Below are 25,487 nucleotides of genomic sequence, written 5' to 3' on the forward strand. Positions count from 1 at the left end.
TGATTGATTGAGTTCATAACAAAAGCAGTCTGGTGACCTGTCAGGGTGTGTGTGCTCTCACAGAAAACATCTGAATCCTTGGTGTATGAGATGCATGTTTTTGGTCTTGTAAATGGTTTATAGCAGGTATTATAAAAACGGAGGGAGGTCAAGCCAGTTTTGATGCACGTCAGACTTTATTGCATCTGTCTGCAGTAATATTAGTCTTTTTGTCTCTAAATGTCAACCTCGTTCTAGATACAAGCAACCATTACCAATCCATGTCAGGCCTTCCAGTTTCATATAATAAGCTGAGATAATCATCATATTTCATCTTTTGCTCCATTTCTTCTTCTTCTTCTTTTTCTTTTTGTGTTTAAAACAGTTATTGCTACTTAATATTTTTGGGCAAACCATGATACATTTTAATTAAAAGTTTGGGGTAATATTTAAAATAAAAGAATACATGAAAAATGTATTCATAAGAATGTATTAAATTGGTCATTTGAAATAAATGCTGTACTCCTGAACAAAAGAACAACATTAATATATAAGAACTATTATTAATATAATAGTTCTTCTGAGTCCATGAACTTTTGTGATGAACCACGTGGTGGCGAACTTCACTAAGACAGAGCAAGCAAAGCAACACCTGTGGTACTGACCTGAAATACTGCAGTTGTTAAGGTCAGAAATTCACATTACACTTCAGAGAGTTACTGTAGACTAATAAAATGGCGGGGTATTCATTATTTTGTATTTTTTTCATTTCATGGTCTTACATTTGTCCTAATTCTAATAATAGTGGCAAGAAAATGACAGCTGAAAAGCAAAATAATTATTTTTGGTGGGCGTCTGACTGTTGATTAACATACCTGAGAACATTTCAAAGCTTTTCACGGTTCTTCATTAGAGGCAGAACTCACAAGAACATCCTCCTGTAATTAACTTGGTCACGAATGAGTCAGTTGTGACTCACGCGGCATATTTCTGAGTGCGATGCAGATCAACAGAGGAAAAGGTTGAAAGCCAAAATGTAAAAAAAAAAATTGAGAGGGAGAAAACACATTTTGGTAAGACCCAGCTAATTATTAAAATAAAGTAAATCAGTAACTAACTAACTAAATTAAACTGATTCAAAAGTGACAGTAAACACTGTAATAAAAACCTTTCTATTTATAATAAATGCTGCTCTTTTGAATGTTCCTGAAAAAAATGTCATGGTTTTCATACAAATATAAAGTGGAACAACTGTTTTCAACATTGATAATAATAATAATGTAATAAAAACCTTTCTATTTATAATAAATGCTGCTCTTTTGAATGTTCCTGAAAAAATGTCATGGTTTTCATACAAATATAAAGTGGAACAACTGTTTTCAACATTGATAATAATAATACATGTTTGATAATAATAATAATAGGTAATAATTGGCAATAATAAATGATAATAATAATAGTAAATCAGCATATTAGAATGATTTCTCAAGGATCATGTGTCACTGAAGTCCCGATGTACTTGCTACATTGTTAGAAGAATGGCATCTACGCTAATATTAGTCTGTTTCTCTCTTATTCCGAGGTCACCGTAGCCACCAGATCCAGTCTGTATCCAGATCAGATGGTCACTGCAGTCACCCGGATCCAGTACGTATTCAGACCAGATGGTGGATCAGCACCTAGAAAGAACCTCCACAGCCCTGAAAGACAGCGGAGACCAGGACAACTAGATGAGCCCCAGATACAGATCCCCTGTAAAGACCTTGTCTCAGACGACCACCGGGACAAGACCACAGGAACCAGATGATTCCTCTGCACAATGCGACTTTGCTGCAGCCTGGAATTGAACTGCTGGTTTCGTCTGGTCAGAGGAGAACTGGCCCCCCGACTGATCCTGGTTTCTCCCAAGGTTTTTTCTCCATTCTGTCACCGATGGAGTTTTGGTTCCTTGCCGCTGTCGCCTCTGGCTTGCTTAGTTGGGGACACTTCATTTCCAGCGATATCGTTGACTTGATTGCAAAGATACTATTTAAACTGAACTGAGCTGGATGATGAACTGTCTTTAACTGAAAAATGAGTGTTTACTATTGTCATTTTGCATTATTGACACACTATTTTCCTAATTAATGCTGTTCAGTTGCTTTGACACAATCTGTATTGTTAAAAGCGCTATATAAATAAAGGTGACTTGACTTGACTTGGGGTAATAATGCTGAAAATTCAGCTTTAATATCACAGGAATAAATTACATCCTAAAACATTTTCAAATTGAAAACAGTTATCCTATACTGTAATAATATTTCACAGTATTACTGTTCTACACTATTGTTGATTAAGTAAATGCAGCCTTGGCGAGTCTTTTTTCTAAAACATTTAAAACCCATACCGACCCCAAATGGTACCGTGTATCTTCAAACAGATCGTTTTAGGAGCTCTACAGAAAAAAAGTTCAAGAAAAAAAAATCCTCCACGAGTCCATAGTCAATAATAACCTGTGCAGATAATGGACATAAAAACACTGGGAAACGTTGTTTGGTCTTGTCAGCAGCACACAAGCACACAAAGCAAGGGAAAAAGCTCTTTACAAGAATAAAGTGCTCTTTGCTAGAGCAGAGATAATTCATTTGAAAAATGAATTAGCTTTTCATTTTTCAGCTGCATGTCAATAATCGACCTCACTTGACGATACTGTCAAGACCAATTAGGAGATATTTATTATGAGTTTGATCATTTTGAGGTGATCTTGACAGCAGAGGTAAATATCACACTGCCAGCAGCGACAGGGGAAATGAGCTGGATTTCCCTGCAGCTGTGGACAGAGTTCAGCCAATCAACAGAAATGTCACAGACGCTTGATGAAGAAGAATCGGCCATGTAAACTGAATCCTGATTATATTGTGCAGAGCGAGAGTCTGGTCATTCAAAATACCAGCAGATTTGACATCCGCAGACATTTATTGCCTGTAATTTCTCGGTTCCTTCCTGCTGGAACCGGTCAATAAAGCCACACACTCAGTGACCTTGGTTTATTAAATAAGAGTAATGTTAGTGCTCAGCCTTTGTTGTGGTATGGAGACTTTACTAATGTGAAATCAACATAAAATCACTCTTTCCACACAATAGGACAATAAATCTTTTTAAGAAATGGTCACTGAATGGTGATCTTCTAACTGAAGATGTTGGACTACATATTCATTTTATATAATATTTTCGAGTTTGATTATCATGGTTTTGTTATTTATATAAAAGATAATGTTACGTGTCTCTAGTATATTTAACTGTCCACTAAAAGACAATGAAGCATCGGTTCATTCATCATACTTCTTTTATATTCATTAGTGGAAAAATATCATTTAGGGGCATGAAAATAACAACACAAGCATCAGCATAAATTAATACATGCACAGCTAAGCAGCATACATGTCAAGTATGTCTGTGAGCATTATATTTCAATATTTTGTTGCTGCACATATTAATAGACAATTATCACCAGCTTCACAATTTGATTTCTTTTCCAAAGAAAAACACTTTCATTTTTTTTTTAATAAACACTTTAGTTAATACGATGCATCACAAATACACTACCGTTCCGGTGTTTGGGGTTGGTAAGCTTTTTAAAATATTTTTATGTTCACCAAGGCTGCATTTATTTGATCAAACATACAGTAATATTGTGAAATATTATTACAATTTAAAATATGTATTTTCTTATGTTTTAAAATGTTGCCAAGCTGAATTTTCAGCATCATATTATTCAGCAAAAAATCATTCTGTACTGCTTAATATTTTTTGCAGAAACTGAAACATTTTATTCAGATATGTTGTTACATTATAAACATCTTCACTGTCACTTTAATGCATCTTTAATGCATCAAAACCTTACTGACCCCAAACTTTTAAACAGTAGTGTACACAATTTGTACATATAAATAATGCTATTAATACTAAAGCACATTACAGAGGAGAAAGATAGAGGCATTTCCTTATTAAATTTGAAAAACAACTAAAATTGGGTCAAATATGTCAAGATACATACTGGGCACCACAAAACTATACAGCTTTCATCAGCATCATAGTTAAAAATGAAGATGAAATCTGTGACGGTAGAAGTCAGAAGCAAAGGTGCACATTCACCTAATTAGTGTAATTTCTGTTATTTAATTATACAAAAAAAAACGCATGAAGCATATGAAACATTTGTTAAGGTTTATTATTTTACCTCCAATCCCTTGTTACTATGAATTAGTTTTTTTTATTATACTAAGCGTTTAGTAATTTTGTTTTTGAATTTTTTTTTTACACAGGTTTATATACTAGTTTTTATTACTTTGATTTCAGTTTTCATTTAAGTTATTTTATGACAGTGTTCAACTAAATGAAAATGAGAAATGTTGCCTTGGCAACTAGATGAAAAAAAGTTCAAGTTTTTTTTATACTTGATTTCATGTTAGTTAACATTTACTTTATTTCAAGTTTTTTTTTTATGGTTTTAGTTTTAGTGAACTAAAATAACCCTGCCCTGCACTGAATTAATGAGCTTTAACAAACTAAAACTTCCCAATGCAAAACTCAAGTTAAAGTATTTTTCTATCTAGCCTAACTGGAGAGATTTTGGACAGGGCAGATCCTTATCGCCCTCCCTATCATCAAATATTGACAGAATCTTCATTTTTAGGTGAACTATTCCTTCAAAACCCAAGGACAATGTTGGTGTTTTTGGTGACATACATTGTGGTTGGCTGGTGATGCAACTCCACAACAGATAATTTAGTATTTTGCCAGAAGGAAGGGAGGAAATAATGTGCTAGCAAGAGCAAGAGCAAGAGCTTAACAACTGCTCATGGGAAATCTGCAGCTGAGCCTGACGTTAAAGAAGAGTTCAGCCAAAAATGAGAATTCTGTCACAGTTTACTCACCCTCATCCAGACCTGTATGAATTTCTTGCTTCTGTGAACCCCAGAGGGAGATATTTTGAAGAAAGCTGGTATCCTTATTTTAGTTCACAAAAAAATACAATGGAAGTCAATGGGAACCAAAACTGTTTGGTTACCAACATTCTTCAAAATATCTTTTTTTTTACCATCTAATCGCACTGCTAATTCTGGATGTCTCCTCGATTAGGTTAATGCAATACTTCTTCATAATATGCACATCAGTTTGGTGCTCATGCACTGCCGTCTGTTCTGAAATGTATTGTGAAAGAGTGCTTGAAAATATTGTGCTGAATCACGGATCTGAGGGCTTGTTTACTCGTCGCTGAACTCTCTCCTGTTTTACATTCACGTGTCTACATGATGGAGCAGGTGAAGCCGCAGCACTCTTTCAGCAGGGTGACACCTGTCTTGGTCACGTACGGAGACGAGGTCTGCTGGGCTCTGGACGTCATTCTCTTGTCCTTGGTGTGACCTGAATGAGAGCGAGCGAGAGAAATGCAGTGACCTTCTCTGAATCACACTCTCAAGCATCTCTGAACACCGTCGAGCATCAGCGCTGAGGTATATTCATACCAGAACATTTGCAAATATATTGGGTTTAAATGAATTTTGACAGCATTAGATGAGTTGAAATGATTGTCTGTGCACTGTACACAAATAGTTTTCAATAGTTGTAAATATATCTTGATTCACACTGAACTGAACTGTGGAATAGAGTTGGATTAAGTTCAGATGAATTAAAATGCGTTTACTTTGAGTGAAAAGCTCAGTTCATAAGCTTTTTAAAAGCAGCACTAACGATTATGAAATATTTCTATATTTCTGTGAGATGTTTCAAACTCTCACCACAACACTGATTCATATTTGACTGTGTTCTGTCTAATTTACAGTCAAGCCTTCCCACTTTCAGTGACATTCACGCACTTCTGCACTATTTATTCCGGTTCTGAACTAGCTCATTAGTTTTGAACTAAAAGAAAACAAATGAAGACAGCTTATTAACACCCTGAGAACAGAATTAACATTCTGACAATACCACAACATAAGCAGATTCCTTATTCATTTCTCTAGTTTCCATTTTCATTAAACTTGAGCAGGCAGTGAGTAAAACAATTAGGGAGATGCTCAAAGAATATATTATTATGTTAATTAGAGCATTCAACACTGAAAAACGGAGGTTTAAGGCCTTGGCCTTGAGCTCACAGCACCACAGTAACACACACATACATACATACTTTTCATGCTGCACCTGTTGGGAAATTTGGTCTGTAGGAAGTCAGCCATCTCTTTGTCCTCTTCTCGCTCTCTGAGTGGAGAATAACAGGCGTCAGGAAGGCAAACGCACAAACACATACAAATACATGAGTCAGGATACATTTTCATGTGCATATGCCATTCAAAAGTTTAGGGTCAGTAAGATTTTTTTAAATGTTTTTGAACGTCTCGTGTGCTGAAGTCTCTTGTGCTCACCAAGGCTGCATTTAAAAATACAGTAAAACAGTAATATTGTGAAATATTATTAAAATAACTATTTTGTATTTGAATATGCTAAAATGTAATTTATTCCTGTGATGCAAAACTGAATTTTCAGCATCATTACTCCATTCTTCAGTGTCACATGATCCTTCAGAAATCATTCTAATATGCTGATTTGCTGCTCAAGAAACATTTATTAATATTATCCATGTTGAAAACAGTTGTGCTGCTTAATATTTTGTGGAAACTGAGTTTAATTTTTTTCAGGATTCTTTGATGAGAAGAAATAGTTTTTCATTTACTTGTAAAATAAATCTTTTATAACATCATAAACATCTTTATTGACACTTTTGATCAATTTAATGCATCCTTGCTAAATAAAAATATTAATTTCTTAAACATCTTACTTACCCCAAACTGGCACACAACTGCCAAGGTTTGTTAAAAAAAAGCACATTGTTTTGCCACTAATTATTCATATACTGTCTAAACTGTATCAATTCACTAAAGCTATCATACATCATTACAACATAAAACGGAACCTTATTCTGAATCTGTTCTTACTACAACTTAAAACTGGTTTTTAAAGCTTTAGATACAAAATCATTGCAAATGAACCTAATTTGCAATCTAATTAATCACACTAAGCTTTCTGTATTTATATATTTTCACTGAGATTATATTCAGCATTTTTATAAAGCCATTGTTCTTGTTCAGTTGTTGTTTGCTCCCCACAATGCCACAAAGATTTACAATTTTTTCACAGTTCCTGAAATTTAAAACCAGACCCACACAAACAACTGTGAAGTGAGACACTGAGCATTAACCAAACATTCACACTCAAACACCAAACAATCAATTATTCTCTTAGCACATCGGTTTAGTGTTCAAACCGAGAGTGTTTGACATCTCTCTGTCTGTCTCTCTCTCTCTCTCTCCACCATCCATCCGTGTAATAGCTGCTTGTCATGTGGGTGACGGCGGCTCATTTATCCCATGAATAAACTGTGAGGACTTCATTGGTGTTGAGCTCTGATGCGTGCGTCACTCACGATTACTCTCACACACACACACACACACACACACACACACAGTCGTGAGGTCTTGGCAGATGGCAATCAGCCCAACCCATCGAAAAAACACATCTCTTTTCTTTTTCCATTTCTTTCTTGCCTGCAAATCAATCTCTCTGGTTTCTGAGAATCAAGCCGCTGGGACCATCTGTGAACGTGATGTGAGGTGTGTGTGTGACGGCTGTGGTGAGGCAAGCGTGGATTATTGGCTTCAAGTGGAGGGTAATTGGACTGCAGTATCTTCACAGATGAGGGAACAGCCACAAGAGGCACAAAACACATTCTTGGGGCCGACAGTCACGCATACTAGCTGGCAATCTAAAGGGTTGCGGCCCATGTTCCTGTCCCTGAAGGCCGGCGGCTCTTTAAAACTGACCTGAGCCTCTCAAACTCCATGTCGTCCACTAGAAAGTCCCGCGTCTCCACCAGCTTCTGGATCTGCTGAAGTAGTTCGTCCTCACGCTGTCTGTCCTTATTTGACTTGTCTTTGTCTGCAAAGAACATTTGAGCAAACGTGGAAGTAAAGGCATTTATAATGTTACAAAAATAAATCGATTTCAAATAAATGCTGTTCTTTTAAACTTTCTATTAGTCAGAGAATCAGGAAAAATTAAAATGCACCACAGTAGCCACAAAAATATTAAGTTGTATATACATATAAAATATGTATATACAACTATATTTATATATATATTTTTTGTACTAATGTTTCACAACATTGCATTTTTGAGCAATTAAATGCAGCCTTGTTGAGCAATAGACTTGTTGGTAACACTTTACAATAAGGTGTCATTCGTTAACAATAGTTAATATATTAAATAACATGAACGAACAATGAACACTGCATTTATTGCACTCTTTATTAATCTTTGTTAATAAAAATACAGTCGTTTATTGTTTGTTCATGTTAGTTCACAGTGCATTAACTAATGTCAGCAAACAAAACTTGCGATTTTAATAACGCATTAGTTAATGCTGAAATGAATATTAACTCAGATTAATAAATGCTGTAGAAGTACTGTTCATTCTTAGGTCATGTTAACTAATGTAGTTAACTAATGAACCTTATTGTAAAGTGTCACCGACTTGTTTCAAAAACAAGCACAAATATAGAACAAATGATTTAAATTTGGCAGCAGCTATTTGCAATAAGTGCAAATAGCGATAGATGCCATTTACACTACAGTAAGTGCAAACATATTTTCTTAGCGATAGATGCTATTTACACAGTGCAAATGGTGATAGATTCTGTTTACACTATGTAAAAATAGCAGCATTTTCTTTGCAATAAGTATAGTTATATGTAGCAGATATGTATTACATTATAAAACATTATAACGTATTGAGTGTAAATTATCATTTTTATTAAAATGATTAAATAGATGCTGCTTTATTGGGACAATAAATCCCTCCCAACACCTACCCTAACCTTACCCAATAAACATTTTATTATGAAATACCTATGAGGCACATTATGTCCACTTTTCGAGTATTTCCTTCTTTTTTTTTTTAAATAACCCATCTGATATGTAAGGGAGAAGAACAAGTTCGGCAAAAGGCGGATTCAAACTCAGGTCGATTGTGTCAAAAGTTTCTACATTCGTCATCAGCTAGGAACCTAGGTGTGTTATTTGATAGCAATCTTTCCTTAGAAAGCCATGTTTCTAGCATTTGTAAAACTGCATTTTCCATCTCAAAAATATATCTAAATTACGACCTCACTGTCAAATGCAGAAATGTTAATCCATGCGTTTATGACCTCAAGGTTAGAATTGAACTGCTGGTTTCGTCTGGTCAGAGGAGAACTGGCCCCCCGACTGAGCCTGGTTTCTCCCAAGGTTTTTTCTCCATTCTGTCACCGATGGAGTTTTGGTTCCTTGCCGCTGTCGCCTCTGGCTTGCTTAGTTGGGGACACTTCATTTCCAGCGATATCGTTGACTTGATTGCAAATGATTGCAAAGATACTATTTAAACTGAACTGAGCTGGATGATGAACTGTCTTTAACTGAAAAATTAGTGTTTACTATTGTCATTTTGCATTATTGACACACTATTTTCCTAATTAATGCTGTTCAGTTGCTTTGACACAATCTGTATTGTTAAAAGCGCTATATAAATAAAGGTGACTTGACTTGACTTGACATTATCTGAGCTTTTCAGCATCAGTGTATGCTACACATCATTTTTTTTAAAGCTGCAATTAAAACTAATTATCGGAGTTACTTCAGTCTTTCTACTTAAAAATGTCAGGTTTAAATGAATTTGTTACTTGTGGTTTCTCTGTAACTGTCAAATTTATAAGTGAAAATTGTTTCCTTTCTTGATAGCTTTTTTTAAGTAAATCCTACAGCATTTTTTCATTGTATTTTTTCAAATCGAAAACTGGAAATTATTTCAAAATATTGTCTTTTGTTGTGAAGACAGGAAGTCATTCTGGTTTGGATCAGCATGAGGTATGAGTAAATGATGATATGATAAAATATCAAAGTACTTCAAAATCCTGATCACAGATGTGCCAGAAAGGACCTGAAGGTCTCAGAATAAATGAACATCACTAGCACTGGAATGTGTTTCGCACGTGGGTTGGGATGGTACACAGTATAAGACATTATTATCTGCCGGTGTGGATAAATAACCTCTTCTGTGCACACAAGCTTTGTATGCACTTGCGAAATTAGGTTTCAGCAGTAAACAAAACGTGGTGCATCTCGTGCATCTCCTTGGAAACAGGAGACCTATAGTGAAGTATGTCACAACCATGTGCTGAAGACAAGCTGACGTGAAAGCAGGAGGAATGATGTTAATAAAGAACATGTAGAAATTTAAAGCAGTTGCATAATAATGGATAGCCAATCCATTTTTTCTTGAATTCTCTTATAGACTGTAGATGTTAGCTGAATCAATTTATTATACGCTATGGTTCAATAGTTCAGGGTTGGTAGGAGTCTTCATTTTTTTATGTTCAAAAAGGCTGCATTTATTTGATAAAAAAAATACAGTAAAATTAGAAATATGATGGAATATTATTATAATTTATAATGTCGGTTTTCTGTTTAAATATATTTTTAAAATGTAATTTATTCTTGTGATGGCAAAGTTTTCAGCATCATTACTCCAGTCTTCAGTGTCACATGATCCTTCAGAACTCATTCTAATATGCCGTGGGACTAATTTGCAGTTAAATATTTTGAATGTACTGAAGAACAAATAATATTACTTGAGTATCTAACGGACATGATGTTTGGTTTAGAACTGTTTAAAGCATCAGGGAGCTGCTCATTGTCTCTGCTCTGTGTGGTAGGAATTAAAAACAGATGTTCTTCACCACTGAGAATGGGATCGAATGAGGCTCAATGCAACAGCACAATATTATTGCTTAAAATTCTGGTACAGCATTGTTTTGGTGAACATACCTGGGATGGAAACCAATTTCTGGAGTTCTTTTTTGAGCCTTGTGATCTCCGTACACAACTGGATGTCATCCATCCTGAAAAATGAGGAAAAAATGAAGAAAATCGATGTAATTTAACCATCAGACAAAAACCGCAGTTTCTTTCTGTTATAAATAGTGCTGTCATTCGATTAATCGCATCCAAAATAAGTTTTTGTTTAATATTTTATGTGCGTGTACGGTGTATATTTATTATGTATATATAAATACACACACATGTTTAAATTTTATTTATATATATATATATAATATAAATTATGAATATAAATATAGACAAGTAAATATTTTCTAAATATATACTGTATGTGTGCGATTAATCTAATAATTAGTACTAATAATAAAATAAATGCAAAAATGACCTCAAAACCTCACAACGCTGTCTTCATGCTTTAAAACATTTTCCAGTCAAGTCAGAAATCAAGGTACCCAGCTAACAGGGAATGTTATTAGAAATTTGGCTGAAGTTCTGGCATATTTTAAAATTATGAAATGTTCTTAAAACATTAGCACATAATTTACACATCCTTCATAGAACTTTTTTTTCCGAAATGCTTTAGCATTTTTTATTAGCAAAGTTAATGTTACAGAATGTTTAGAAAACATTCAAAAATAACAATACCATAATGTGTGCAAAATTATCAAATGGAACGCGTTCGTTCAACATTTGGATAACCAAGAAAAAACGTTTAAACATAACAAAAAATGTATGCTTTTAACATTCAGACATAACATCTTCATAAATTAATAGAAATGTTCTTAGAACATATTTTGTTAGCCGGGTAAGTGTGAATACCATGATTTTATTGAAAACAGATTTCAAAATTCAGATTTCTGTTCAGCAATGAAATAACAGATAATATGTTTTTCTATATAGTATTCGCATTGCTGTCAAACACACACAAATAACAACACAAACACATATATTTGCAGTTGATGTTTAGCTCTGGCAGACACATATTACTGCCATAACAGACAAATCTCACTTGCAGGGCTTGTGACAGACTCCATCAGACGCTATTGTTGTAAATAAATGCAGTGCATCCCTTTATCTATAAATGTCCTCAACAATTTCCCCTGCTTTTATCTCATCTATACGCCTGTATCTCACACTCCTGCTCTGCACTGATGCTGGCTACACATTATTTGTGTTCAAACTGGTATTGAATGAAAAACATACAAGGAATGACAGTCAATGTGACACTTTCTCTGATTTTTTTTTTTAAAGGCATAGCTCATTCAAAAAAACTGGTATTGAATGAAAAACATACAAGGAATGACAGTCAATGTGACACGTTCTCTGATTTTTTTTTTTTAAAGGCATATAATGAATATGAATTGTCCAAAAAGAGAGTTTTGACAATTATCAATTGTGACCCTGGACCACAAAACCAGTCATAAGGGTCAATTTTTTGAAATTGAGATTTATACAACATCTGAAAGCTGAATAAATACGCTTTCCATTGATGTGTGGTTTGTTAGGTTAGGACAATATTTGGCCGAGATGCAATTGTTTGAAAATCTGGAATCTGAGGGTGCAAACAAAATCTAAATATTGAGAAAATTGCCTTTAAAGTTGTCCAAATGAAGTTCTTAGCAATGCATATTACTAATCAAAAATTAAGTTTTAATATATTTACAGTATGAAATTTACAAAATATCTTCATGGAACATGATCTTTACTTAATATCCTAATGATTTTTGGCATAAAAGAAAAATCTATAATTTTGACCCATACAATGTATTTTTGGCTATTGCTATAAATATACCCCAGCGACTTAAGACTGGTTTTGTGCTCCAGGGTCACAATTAATAATGATGATACATCTGTGTAAATATAACTTAATAGCAGGAATATTGTTCTTTTTTTTTCTTTCATGTAGCTTATACCTTCATTTCTGTGTCTAAGAAAATACCTAGTTAAAATGGTAAAATAAAATGACATAAAATGAATGTTAATTACCCCATAGTTACCTGATGACATTAAGATATTCAATATGATCAATGTTGTAGAAAATAACTTTGAACTCATGCATATGGTATGTGTTATTTTTTATTGGGTCATGTCAGCTTTCATAGCCTCAGCTGTGTTGCATTGCGTTATGGGATACTTACTTACATTTTCTGTTGATGTCTAATGTCAGGAAGCATTATTATAGATTATGGACTTGTATTTTGTCCAGAAGCAATGGTTTAAAGTTAAAACACCTTAATGATAGATTTGTTTCTTACAAACATGGAGCTTTTCACTTTATAAAACATTAATTGATGGACTGGAGTTACTTGTGGATTATTCTGATGTTTTTATCAGCTGTTTGAACTCTCATTCTGACGGCACCCATTTACTGCAGAGGATCCATTGCTGAGCAAGTGATGTGATGCATGTAGATGTAGTACATCTTGGATGGTGAGTACAATTTCAGCAATTTTTCATGTTTGGGTGAACAATTCCTTTAACCTTGTATGTAAAAGAGCTACCTCAGGTTCTACCATAGTACAAAAACAAACCCGACTCACATATATCTGAGCTCAGACTCTTTTCGGACCAGTGCATCCTTTATCCTCTCGATTTTGAAGAGCTCTCCCTCGATGTCCTCCACAGTGATGGTGGAATCAGCCATGGACACCACATCCTCTTCAGCTGTGATGAAGAACACATGAACTAAAAAATACACTATTATATTAAACCATAGTATAATATAATATAATAGATATGAATGGACATGCATGACAGTATTCCAAAAAAAAAGGGCAAGCAAACAATGAACAAAACTTTGTATTAGAAACTGTATGTTTTGCCAGTTTGTTGTCTTCCCCTTGAAGATAAAAATAACAGCATCATCACACATTTCTACAGAAGCAGGGCTTCTCTAATCTGGAATCAACTAACAAGCACCCTGGTGCTGTCCAGTAACATTTCAAACCAGGCTGAAGCTAAGGAGTTGGGTGACGGTGCTGCAGCGTGTGTTGTGTATGATGCTCGTCACCGTGCTAATTGGGCTCATGTTATTATTACTGAACTCTGCATGAATCCGAGGGTAGGCGAGAGCGTTCTGGTCACTCTGTGACAGCCCAACATCTTTTTAATCGCATGTAGCGTTGATTCAGAGAGCCAGTGCTCTATATATGCGTGTATGATTACAGGCAGATACTAATTAAACCGAAAGAACATCTAAAAAAACCCCAAAAAACTAAACAGGTAATAGTGTAAAACATTCTGGCACTAAATTTCATATTAAATATTATAAACTGTCTTTTAGATTTGTTTAGTTTGTCTGATGAAAAATGAGTGTTTCTGGATTATTGTGATGTTTTTATCAGCTGTTTGGACTCTCATTCTGACGGCACCCATTCACTGCAGAGGAACCAATGCTGAGCAAGTGATGTAACGCTACATTTTTCATAATCTGTTCTCATGAGGAAACAAACTCATCTACATCTTGAATGGCCTGAGGGTGAATACGTTTACATTTTTTGGTGAACTACTCCTTTAAATAACTGTATAAAAATCAAGATAAAACAAGGTTCCGCTAATGTTTTATTTGTGTGCACAGTCATTGCGCATTGATTTTTTACAATTCCACTTCTCAATTTGATGTCTGCATTTCAAAGACCTTCAGCCTTGAGAAAAACAGCAGAATTTTTTTTGCACCCTAAAAAGCGAGGCAGTCCGTATCCTCCGATGACTCATTTGGCTTATCCTATGATGCGTTCAACAACTGCAATGCCTCATAAACTAAGTTCTGTCTCTATGGCAACAACCTGGGCAGTTTTACACAGTTATTGGATTTCAAAACAATGGGATTTACCCCCAAATCCAGTAGCGTTCTTGTTAAGGCCACTGCAATCCCTGGTGCAGATCGACAAAGCAAAAACACTTTTCACTTATTTTACACCTATGCGTGTAAACATGAAACTAAAATGAATATGAATTATGTAATACTTCATAATGCTATGCTATTCCACATCTATAATTACAAATGTATACAGACTTATATTACAAATATTGTACTGTATGTAATATGTAAGTGTCTCTCTGTATGGGGTATTGGGGTTGTTCAATTTTTTTCATTGCTGTCCTTTTCTAAAATAACAAAGCAAATCAGGTAAAGAAAACTAAGTTAAAGGAACATTACTGTTATTATGATTTTTCAGCACGTAAGCTTAAAAAAAGCATGTGTAAGCACCCGGTTCATTTCCTTTGGGTAACATATTCCATCTTTATTAAAGGAGTCTGCTGTTATAATAGACGATACATATCAGGTTATCATGATTTAACGGTCCTCTATGAACAATATCTTTCTGATATAACAGACAAACCTGATTTATATTTGATCTCAAACAGATATAGTGATCAAAAGGTCAGTGTGATATTAGTTGATTCATGACTCACTAAGAGACAAAATACAGGAATATCAATTTAGAGCAGGGATTTTACAACTGGGGTCCAGGGTGCCACAAGGGGGTGCCATGGAAAAAAAAGAAAAAAAAAAACAACTAAATATGCATGTAGTTTTGAGGAAAAATGTTTTGCATTTGTTTCTAAATGTTAACATCGCTTTCTTTGTGATGCACGCTTTCCTATATTCTTATATTTCTTTCCAGATAATACAGTTTTAATAATTTTTTGTTTGAGTTTTAAAGGGGTCATATAATGCGATTTAAATTTTTCCTTTCTCTTTGGAGTGTTACAAGCTCTTGGTGCATAAAGAAGATCTGTAAAGTTGCAAAGACTAAAGTCTCAAATCCAAAGAGATATTCTTTATAAAAGTTAAGACTCATCCACGCCCTCCTAAAACGACTCGTTCTAACACGCCCCCACATACCTACGTCACAATGTGGGAAGATTTGCATAACGCCGCCCAAATGTTCACGCAAGGAAAGAAGGCGTAACTTTTATTCTCACTGTATTATTGTTGTTGCCGCCGCCATGTCGTGAAGCCACTGTGCTTCGTTGTGAACGCGAAACTACTTTGTTCGGTCTTCCAAAAGAGGACGATATGGCTTCGTCATGCCTGGAGCTGATCCGTGCTGGTCCAGCCCGGGGTCGTCACATGTGGTTGCCGCAGGCATCACAATATGGTAAGGGACATAACATTTCCGTCACACACTTGAGGAATTCAGCCAATCACACTGGATAGCTGGCCAATCAGAGCACACCTCGCTTTTCAGACCGATGAGCTTTGTAAAAATCAACGTGTTTCAGAAAGGCGGGGCATAGAGTGGAAACAATAATGTACAGTATGTGGAAAATAATGTGTTTTCTGAACCTTGAACCGCATAAACACATTTCATTACTCCAAATAATGTACTTTTTAGCAGCATCATATGACCCCTTTAATACAATGGTATATAAAAGTATTTTCACAGGATAAAAGGGTTTGTTTACATATATATCATTCAAAAGTTCGGGGTAAGATTTAAAAAAAAAATTTTTTTACAAGGCTGCATTTATTTGATCACAAATATGGTAAAAACTGTAATGTTGTGAAATATTATTACAATTAAAAATGTTTTCTATTTGAATATATTTTAAAAAGTAATTTATTCCTGTGATGGAAAAGCTGAATTTTCAGCATCATTACTCCAGTCGTCAGTGGCACATGATCCTTCAGAAATCACTCTAATATGCTGATTTGCTGCTAAAGAAACTATTATTATCAACGTTGAAAATCGTTGTGCTGCTTAATAGGTTTGTGAAAAACATGATACTTTTTTTCAGGATTCTCTGATGAATAGAAAGCACAAAAGATCAGAATTTATTTGAAATAGAAGTCTTTTGTAACATTATAATATAAATGTCTTTACTGTCACCTTTACTGTCCTTGCTGAATTGATCTGAATAAAAAAAAAAACTTTTAAAAGACAGTAAACATGTATTAGCTGGGAACACTTAAAAAATGTTTTAGACAATCGATTTAACAAATTACACATTTTATGTGTAGAGTAAAACGAGTGGGTTTGGAACTGAGATGCAGTGAATGCAAAAAATAAAAGCATTCACAGGAAAACTAGAAATCCCCCAGAATCCCCTATTTAAAGGTGAAGCGTGTAATTTATATCAACACACACAGCATCTTTAAGGGGTTCAACTTTATATCTAGTGATTAACAGGAAACCCAGGCGAGTTCACTGGCTTACAGATGGTGCTATCTGTGTTTTTCCTGGCGGCTGACACTGACACCTTCCTTAGACTCAGAGCGAACACACTGTTCTGATATACGGTACATCTTTTATCCCTCCATCTCTCCACTTCAATGCTTTTTCTCTCTCGCTCTCTGCCCTCGGAAACACTATAAGCTATGAGTCACCTCACAGTGCTGAGCAGATATTGGCTTTTAATTGCCTGACAGTGAGAAAAGACGTCTAAACAAACCATATCCACCAAGGCAAAACAAAAGGGATGGAAAACGGGTAATAAATCAAGAGCAGGATTATGGGTTTACCCTGATGTGGTCTGGTCAGTGTGCTGAGACGTGTGTGTGTGTGTGTACGTGAGTCAGTGTTTCAGATCAGTCCTGACAGATTTATTCACATGTGTCAGTTCACCAGAGACTTGCTCTGTCTCACACGTGGAAAACTCTGCAGGACTGACAGGAATTCATAGCTTCATGTTTTAAAACAACAGTGATACTCTGACAGGGAACAGGTAAGAAGTCAGAGAGGATTCAGATGGAGATGGAAGAAATGCAAGAATGTGAACTTGAGGATTCTTAGTATGTGAAAAAAGTAAAAACATGTCTGAAGATCAACTAAGCCAGTGATTCCCAACCAGAGGGGTGTGTAACCCAACAGGAACTTGGAAACATTGTGATTTTGCTTTGTGAACCCTATACAATGATGTATAAATGAGTATAAATCAGTCTTGGGGGGTGAGTGTTATGAAAAGTGTCAAGAATTGTCCATCTTTACTGAAAACAAAATATAAAATAAAATAAAAGCCTATAGTTAGCCATTTGTGATTTTGAACTGTGAGATTATTTTCATTACAATTAAGCACTTTTAAATTCCCTTTTAATTCTCAGTTATTTATATACTTCTCAGTTCCAATAATAATAAAAATAATAATCATTAAATTAATGAGTATTAAATATATTATTAAATATAATTAAATATAATAATTGTATAATATTTCATAAAATACAATAAATGTATTATAGATGTGTGTTTAATTTGTATAATGACATGGGTATGACAGAGGTATTACAACGTGAAGGTGATTTATGAGGACACTTTCTGTGTCCCTGTAATCCAAAAGACTTAAAAACATACTAAATTGAGTTTTTAAAAAATCTAAAAAATGCAGAAAGTTTCCTGTAAGAGGGTAGGTTTAGGTGTAGGGTGATAGAAAATACAGTTTGTACAGTATAAAAACCATTATTACTATGGAGAGTCCCCGTAAACCATAAAAATCAACGTGTGTGTGAGTGCAAAATATTACTGGTGATATCATAAATATTCATGCTGGTCAAAGCTGGTCTTCTACTAGTGTCTATACTATAAAAAAAACCCTTAAAGGGTTAGTTCACCCAAAAATGAAAATTAGCCCATAAATTACTCACCCTCAAGTCATCCTAGGTGTATATCTTTTGCCACAAGCACCAATGAACTCTAACCCTCTGACGGACTCTCCCACTCCGCCCCTCCCAAATGTACACACACACTGTCATTATAAAAATCATTATATCTGCACTGTTGTTTACTTCACTGGTTTGCACTCTATCTGCCATGTGCCGTGTGCTGCTTTATATATATTTTTTACATTTTACCTTATTTGTATATTTGTATAGTTGTATTTTATATTTAATCTGTATATCTGTATTTATGTTCTACTGTTAGTGTTATCTGTATGCATCAAGGGTCTGAGAGTATAACGCAATTTCAATTCTCTGTGTGTATGTGCTGTACATGTGGAAGAATTGACAATAAAGCAGATTTTATGCATCAGTTATTGCTGGGTGGTATGACCAAAAATTTATATCACGGTATTTTTCAAAATTATACCGGTTTCACGGTACATGACGGTATTTTTTTTCATGCATGACCGGGTGTTAAACATATTTTCTACTGATTGAGAGAGGAAATACTGCAGTATATTGACTTAGAATGCCCTATTTTACTGCCATGATGAGTGAATATTGTCAAAAAATACCACACTAAATAGTGACTAAACACGACCCCTTTTAATACATGTTAACCAGGAGTCACTCTCATTTATAATCGCGGCATCATCTGATAAAATCAACATGCATCTACACTAAAGAGCGGCTATGCGGTTGTTTAGGCTATATTACTTTTTTGTCTCATGCAGCGCACTGCCTGCTTCTGAGTAACAAACTAAAAAAAACAACAAACAAAAAAAGTGCATGTGATATTAACAGATGAACTACGCTCATATTTATAATTCCAAACAATCAGTAAGCGACAGGTGCTAGGAAACGCAACTCAAATGCTACTTTTGTACTCATTTATTGACGAGTCGGCTGTGGTGCGGCCAACTGAGTGCACTGCTTCTCTGCCGCTCACTGCACAGAACAGTTCTGAGAGAGGTGACACTTTTCCGGGAAAACAGCACTGGCGAAATCTTCCAACTGAACCATAGCTAAGGTTTATCCAAAAAAGTCGCTATGTTTGTCAGTATGAATATTCTATGGAAAAAAGCCGCTAAAAGGGTCTGAAAGTTGCTAAATCTAGTGCTAAAGTCGAGCTCGTGTGGTGTGTGTGAGACGCGGGAGCTGATGGCAGGGGGCGGTGGATATTTGTGGCGGTCAATGTGGATATTGTGGATGAGTTCTTCGGTCATCACGTTCTATTAGTGCTACAGCTTCAGTTTCTGAACTTTCACGCTTAGTAACACATACAGCTGTTCCCTCACCACAGTGCAACAGTGAAAAGGGACCCCTTTCAAACAGTGTCGCGTTCCGAACGTTGTTTAAGCGACATACACTGGTATTTTAAAAATTCATATCATAACAAAAATAAATATTCAGTATGAACCGGTATACCGCCCAGCACTAGCATCAGTCCAAAAGAAGGTAAATAAAAAAATTAAAGAAGGTAAAAAAAAATGTTTTTTAAAAAAGTGTCTCACACGGCTCCGGGGGGTGAACAAAGGCCTTCTGTAGTGAATCGATGCGTTTTTGTAAGAAAAATATCCATATCCAAAACGTAATAATCACTAATGTAGCTTGCGCTCACTGTTGTACACAGAAGCAGTTCCGGGCGGATGAGTTCAGCGTTGCGAATACACCGCTCAGAAGTGATGAACGCGGAAGCGCAGGGGAGAGATCAAAACAAAACACCGGTCACTTATTAAAAGTACAAAATGAGGATTTGTAAAGAAGAATGTCGGAGGATTTTGATATAAGCCAAGAGGAGACTGGTTTTCCTTTGCTACAGAAAGGAAACTTTGCTTCCTTTGCTCCTGTTAACAAACGTCGTTTTTCACGAGACTCACCGGTGCATGCGCAACACTGACCTCATACCTCATCCTCCCGGAACTGCTTCTGTGTACAGCTGTTGGCGCAAGCTACATTAAAGTGATTATTACATTTTGAATATGGATATTTTTCTTACAAAAACGCATCGATTCGCTTCAGAAGGCCTTTGTTCACCCCCCGGAGCCGTGTGAGACACTTTTTTTTATGGATAGGCACTTTTTATTTAACTTCTTTTCGACTGATGCATGCAACACCCGCTGAGTGCCATGAAACAGCTTGAAAGATCAAAGACAATTTTTAATATAACTCTGACTGGATTCGTCTGAAAAAAGAAAGTCATATACACCTAGGATGACTTGAGGGTGAGTAATTTATGGGCTAACTTTAATTTTTTGGGTGAACTAACCCTTTAAACACAATACATTGTAAATGATGATAGTAAGTGGATCAACAGACATTAATGTGACAATAACAGATAAGGTTGGCACATCTACGCTTGAGAATCCCTTAAACCTGGAGATTGTAAATCTACGTCATTCCTGTTGGAACAGAGGAGGCGTTGGGATCTAACGCTATCTCACAGTGTCAATCAGTCTTCACAGTTTCAGTCACAATGCCTGGAGCGTCTCCTACACCAGCTCATGCAGTACGACAACACACACACACACACACACACACACACACACAAAGCATTTGATTGCATTTTACCACATGAACTACAGCACTGAACATCAAAAGTTTCTGTAAAACACTATAAACACTTCAAAACGATCTGTTTGTCCAACCAGTGTGGAAAGGAGGGAAGTAATCAGGAAACCTGTTTGTCATTATTTATATGCAATTACCTTTAATGGCAATTTAAAGATGCAATGAGGTACTGTGGCATAATTTACTACGGGTCATTCAAACCAACTCCAAGTGTTTAGATAGAATTTAAAACCACGTCTCTTCTGCCTGCGCACACGTTGCACAAGCAGCATCAAAGTACTACGAAACACGCACTGCGGCCTTGTTATAGCAAAACCCAAGAGATGCAAGGAAAACAGCACTCTATATGTCTTATTTGTATTTATATCTTCAAAAAGGTGAATCTCTAACCATTAAAGTCATTGCATCCATAGAACTGATTCTAGTTAGATCATTGTGCCAAAGGATTGGAGGAGTTTCATACACTTTTCAGAGTCTGTCAAGTTCTATCAGATTTATTGATAAGTACTAGTGAACTGCTGTGAACTGTGGATTTTCAATATGGGTTAAAGTTCAGGCTTTGCTCTGAAACACTCTTGTCTAGAAAGCACATTTCAGACTTGATCTGAGGTTTTTCAGCTGTTAAGTCAAAACTCTTTTGTAGCTGACACATGCCAGAGTGTGCGATCGGTGCGAAGTTGATTTGCAGGATTCTGCCTGGAGTGAAGTGCGTTTGTTTGTTGCAAAATCAGTGCTGGTGTTTCATCTTGTTATAAAATTGCACCGAGATTACTTTTTTTTTTTTTTTACTGGAGAAAGTATTATTATGGATAGAAGGCTTGTATTTTACACAGAAGCAATGGTTTGAAGTTAAAAACAGCTTGATGGATTTGTTTATTACAAACACACAGCTTTTCTCTTCACAAGACGTTAAATTATGAACTTGAGTGGTGTGGATTACTTGTGGATTATTATGATGTTTTTATCAGCTGTTTGGACTCTCATTCTGACGGCACCCATTCACTGCAGAGGATCCATTGGTGAGCAAGTGATGTAATTATACATTTCTTCAAATCTGTTTTGATGAAGAAACAAATTTGCACATCTTGGACAGCCTGAGGGTGAGTAAATTTAAGCAAATCTTCTTTTTTTGTGAACTATTTCTTTAATTAAGGGGATTTGTGTTTGTTTTGTGAGAATCACAACCGAATGTCTTACATAAGCTGTGCACGATGGTTGAGACCACATTAGATTAAACTGAAAGCCTTTAACAAACTCGTCCATCTGCGATGAACCTCCTCTGACTTCTCTTATTTAATTTACAGCGATATTCCATTAAACCATGCAGAAAAGCTGAATCACAAAGACAGTTTTCAATTTGCTCAGTCACTTTGCATAAAAATCTCTAGAGCGCGGCACGTCGATTTAACCATTTGCACGGCTGTTTGCTGCGGCACACTGTCATGAGGAGAACTGAATTATTTCAGTTAATGAAGCGGAGTGATTCTGTAACAGTTTTAATTGCATGATCCAAATTTAACGTCTTGCCATATTGTGCCTCGTGATGAAAATTATAATGATGGGATGTTAACAGAATGTATTCTTGGCATCGCCACACATTAGGGACCCCATCTGTTAAAGATGTTCTCTTTTATGTGGGACACAATTAAGTTGAATCTCTCCAACAATTCAGCTTATATATTTGACATATCTGACTGTTCAGTTCTTTAATTTCAACTCAGTGACTGGCGAAGATTGTCAGTACATAACTGGATTCAAAAAATTTTTTTCACACAAAGCTAAGAGTTGCATGTACTACCTTTTGTAAGTTTGAATGCCTCAGTCAGAAAAAGTACACAATTCTTCAAAATGTTTCCTATTGTGTATCACCCAAGAAAGTCATATGGGTTTACAAAGAATTTTCATTTACGATTGTTTTAATCCTCCATCACTAATAATCACTCCAAATCTCACACTCTAAAAAATGCTGGGTTAAATACAACCCAGTGCTGGGTAAAATAGCTGTCAGAATCTGTATAATGATGAAAATATGATTGTATTTCCTTTGTCAGATCATAAGAAGAAAGCAGGAACGAGCAAATAGCTGCTTCCTGGTGTGAAAGCAATACTGGAACCTGACAGGACAAATAACTTTAAATGTAGCCTACTGTTAAATGAGGGACAAATAATGGCTTTTACTGTTAGTAGCCTACACTAAAAAAAAAGAAGAAGAAAAAAGAAAGAAAAAGTAACTGAGCTATTTTTTGAACACCCACTTAATAGGCTATTCACTAAATATAGGCTACTGTAAGAAAAATCGTGAAAGCATATAATGTATGTTTCATAATTGTTTAAAACAGTTAGCCTACTTATAAAAAATACATCGTCAGTTGCACCCTCAAAACATGAATTCATTTAAATAGACCCTTCACATACGTTGCTTTCTGTAACTATGGACCGAATTAGCGACACTATAAATAACTTAATTTCTAAGCGACTTGATGTTAAAGAGAACTGCATCAATGTAAAAGCAACATCTTTCATGCATATGCTACGTCAAACTGAAGTCAAGTATGCCATGAGAAAGCGCTCAACATTCATAAAAGCATGCAGAGATCAATTAATTTCATCACCTTGTTTGACTGTGTCTCCGCAGAGCTCTGTTTGATCCAGGGATCCGTAGAGTTTCGGGGTGCTGCGTCCTTTCTCCATGCTTTCAAGCTCCACAACACACTTGAAGTTTGCGCTGGATGAGAATACCGCTGCTTTGCTCTTCGACCGGTGAATTAAAGCGCAGTTTGACTGATGGAGGTTTTTGACTCCATGTCCTCGGTGATGCACACGGTGATGCGCGCGCCGGCACCTGCTGCTGCTGATGCTGATGCTGTGAGTGAGTGTGTGGCACATTATTGATGCTCAACACAAGTATTCTCCCATTACCTGAAAGCGCCACCCTGTGAATAACGGGAAAAGTGACATTAAGTTAAAATCTCTTTGTTTACCTTCCGAGATTAAATTTTTTAAAAGATCAAATGTAGGCTACCCTTATGACAAAAATGACGAAATTTTTTTTGGGATGGAGACTTAACCTTTTAAGCTTAGAAAATGTGATAAATATGCGCTATTAAACATGCACACATTTTTTTAGGCCTAGAAAACAAGTTTTGTGAATTTAGTGTATTGTCATTACATTGTTTCGAGCATAATAAAAAAAAAAGAGGAAAAATAATAGTTTTGAAAAATGATATTTTGGTAGCACTGTAGTATAGGGACCATTTTCCACTGTTAACTGGTTGCTTATTAGCATGCCTATTATTAACATATTGGCTGTTTATTAGTACTTATAAAGCACATATTCTGCATGACCATATTCTACATTCCTAATCAATATCTAAACTTCACAACTACCTTACTATTATTAAGCAGCAAATTAGGAGTTTATTGAAGCAAAAGTCATAGTTAATGGTTTCTTAATAGCGAGAAATGAACCTTAAAATAAAGTGACCGGTATTTTATGCATGTTATGCTATGTCCTCTGTAGAGGACACCAGGACTAAAGATGATTCTCAATTATGTTATGAAAGATATAACAGAATGATTTGATATACCATTTTGCTTTATGCAGTATGTGTGTAAAATGGCCATAAGAGGGTTTTCCCATTGTATACACTATCTAATTTGCATATTAATGTGTTCTTGTGGCAACATGTTATGAAAAACGAAGTGTAATAATGCGAGTAATAATTGGCAACATTTTAAGAATAATATCTAATATTTCATAGGAATACTGAAACATAATTTATTTCCCTATTCATTTATTGTCAATAAACAATAAACCTGGTGTCCTCTACAGTGGACATGTATTAAATTGAACAAGTTTCGTAACAAAAAGTCATATTTTGATTTAAAACCCCATAACATTTTCCTGAGATGTTTTTTTTATGACAAAGAGTTTAAAAATTAGATTTAAATAAGAACAAAATATTATCATATTTCCATAAGAGTGTTACATTTTATAACTAAATTGTTAGCTTTTTTTTTTAAGCCCAAGGAGATGGAGTGGTCAAGGTGAAACTTCCAATCATTTGGTATCTCTGAAAAACCCTGAATGTGCTCGTTACAGGACATCCAGACTTAAAACTATGGCATGCACGGACTCTTGAAATTCACTAAAATATAATGTCCACTACAGAGGACAAAAGTCTATTCCTGCGTCCCAGGAGGTTATAAAAAAGTAATATGGACACACAGAAAGTGTGTATGCTTTTTGATTTCAAGTGCTTAACAACTATAGTGTTAACTGTCAGAACGTTTGGTTGAAATGTTACCAAAACAATTAATAAAATAAATACATACAATTCTTGTCATACATAAATTGGTTCATGGTTTAAAAATACTAATTAAATAATACAATTTTTTTTAAAAATCCCATTAAAATTGAAGAAAAACC

General features: G+C 35.4%; 1 protein-coding gene across 1 annotated transcript; it reads right to left on the reverse strand.

Annotated features, from left to right (window-relative positions):
- Nucleotides 1–5,062: 5,062 nt before the first annotated feature.
- LOC107583313 (uncharacterized protein C16orf45) lies at nt 5,063–23,910 on the reverse strand. Its single transcript, XM_016269490.1, has 6 exons — nt 23,671–23,910; nt 13,428–13,551; nt 10,876–10,949; nt 7,839–7,953; nt 6,149–6,219; nt 5,063–5,385 (listed from the first exon to the last, which is right to left on the reverse strand). The coding sequence occupies exons 1-6, from the start codon at nt 23,747–23,749 to the stop codon at nt 5,267–5,269; spliced, it is 582 nt and encodes a 193-aa protein (XP_016124976.1). The 5' UTR covers nt 23,750–23,910; the 3' UTR covers nt 5,063–5,266.
- Nucleotides 23,911–25,487: the final 1,577 nt, after the last annotated feature.

This window comes from Sinocyclocheilus grahami, unplaced genomic scaffold (genome assembly GCF_001515645.1).
Source record: "Sinocyclocheilus grahami isolate Dianchi unplaced genomic scaffold, SAMN03320097.WGS_v1.1 scaffold52.1, whole genome shotgun sequence".
In the NCBI taxonomy this organism is placed as follows: domain Eukaryota; kingdom Metazoa; phylum Chordata; class Actinopteri; order Cypriniformes; family Cyprinidae; genus Sinocyclocheilus; species Sinocyclocheilus grahami.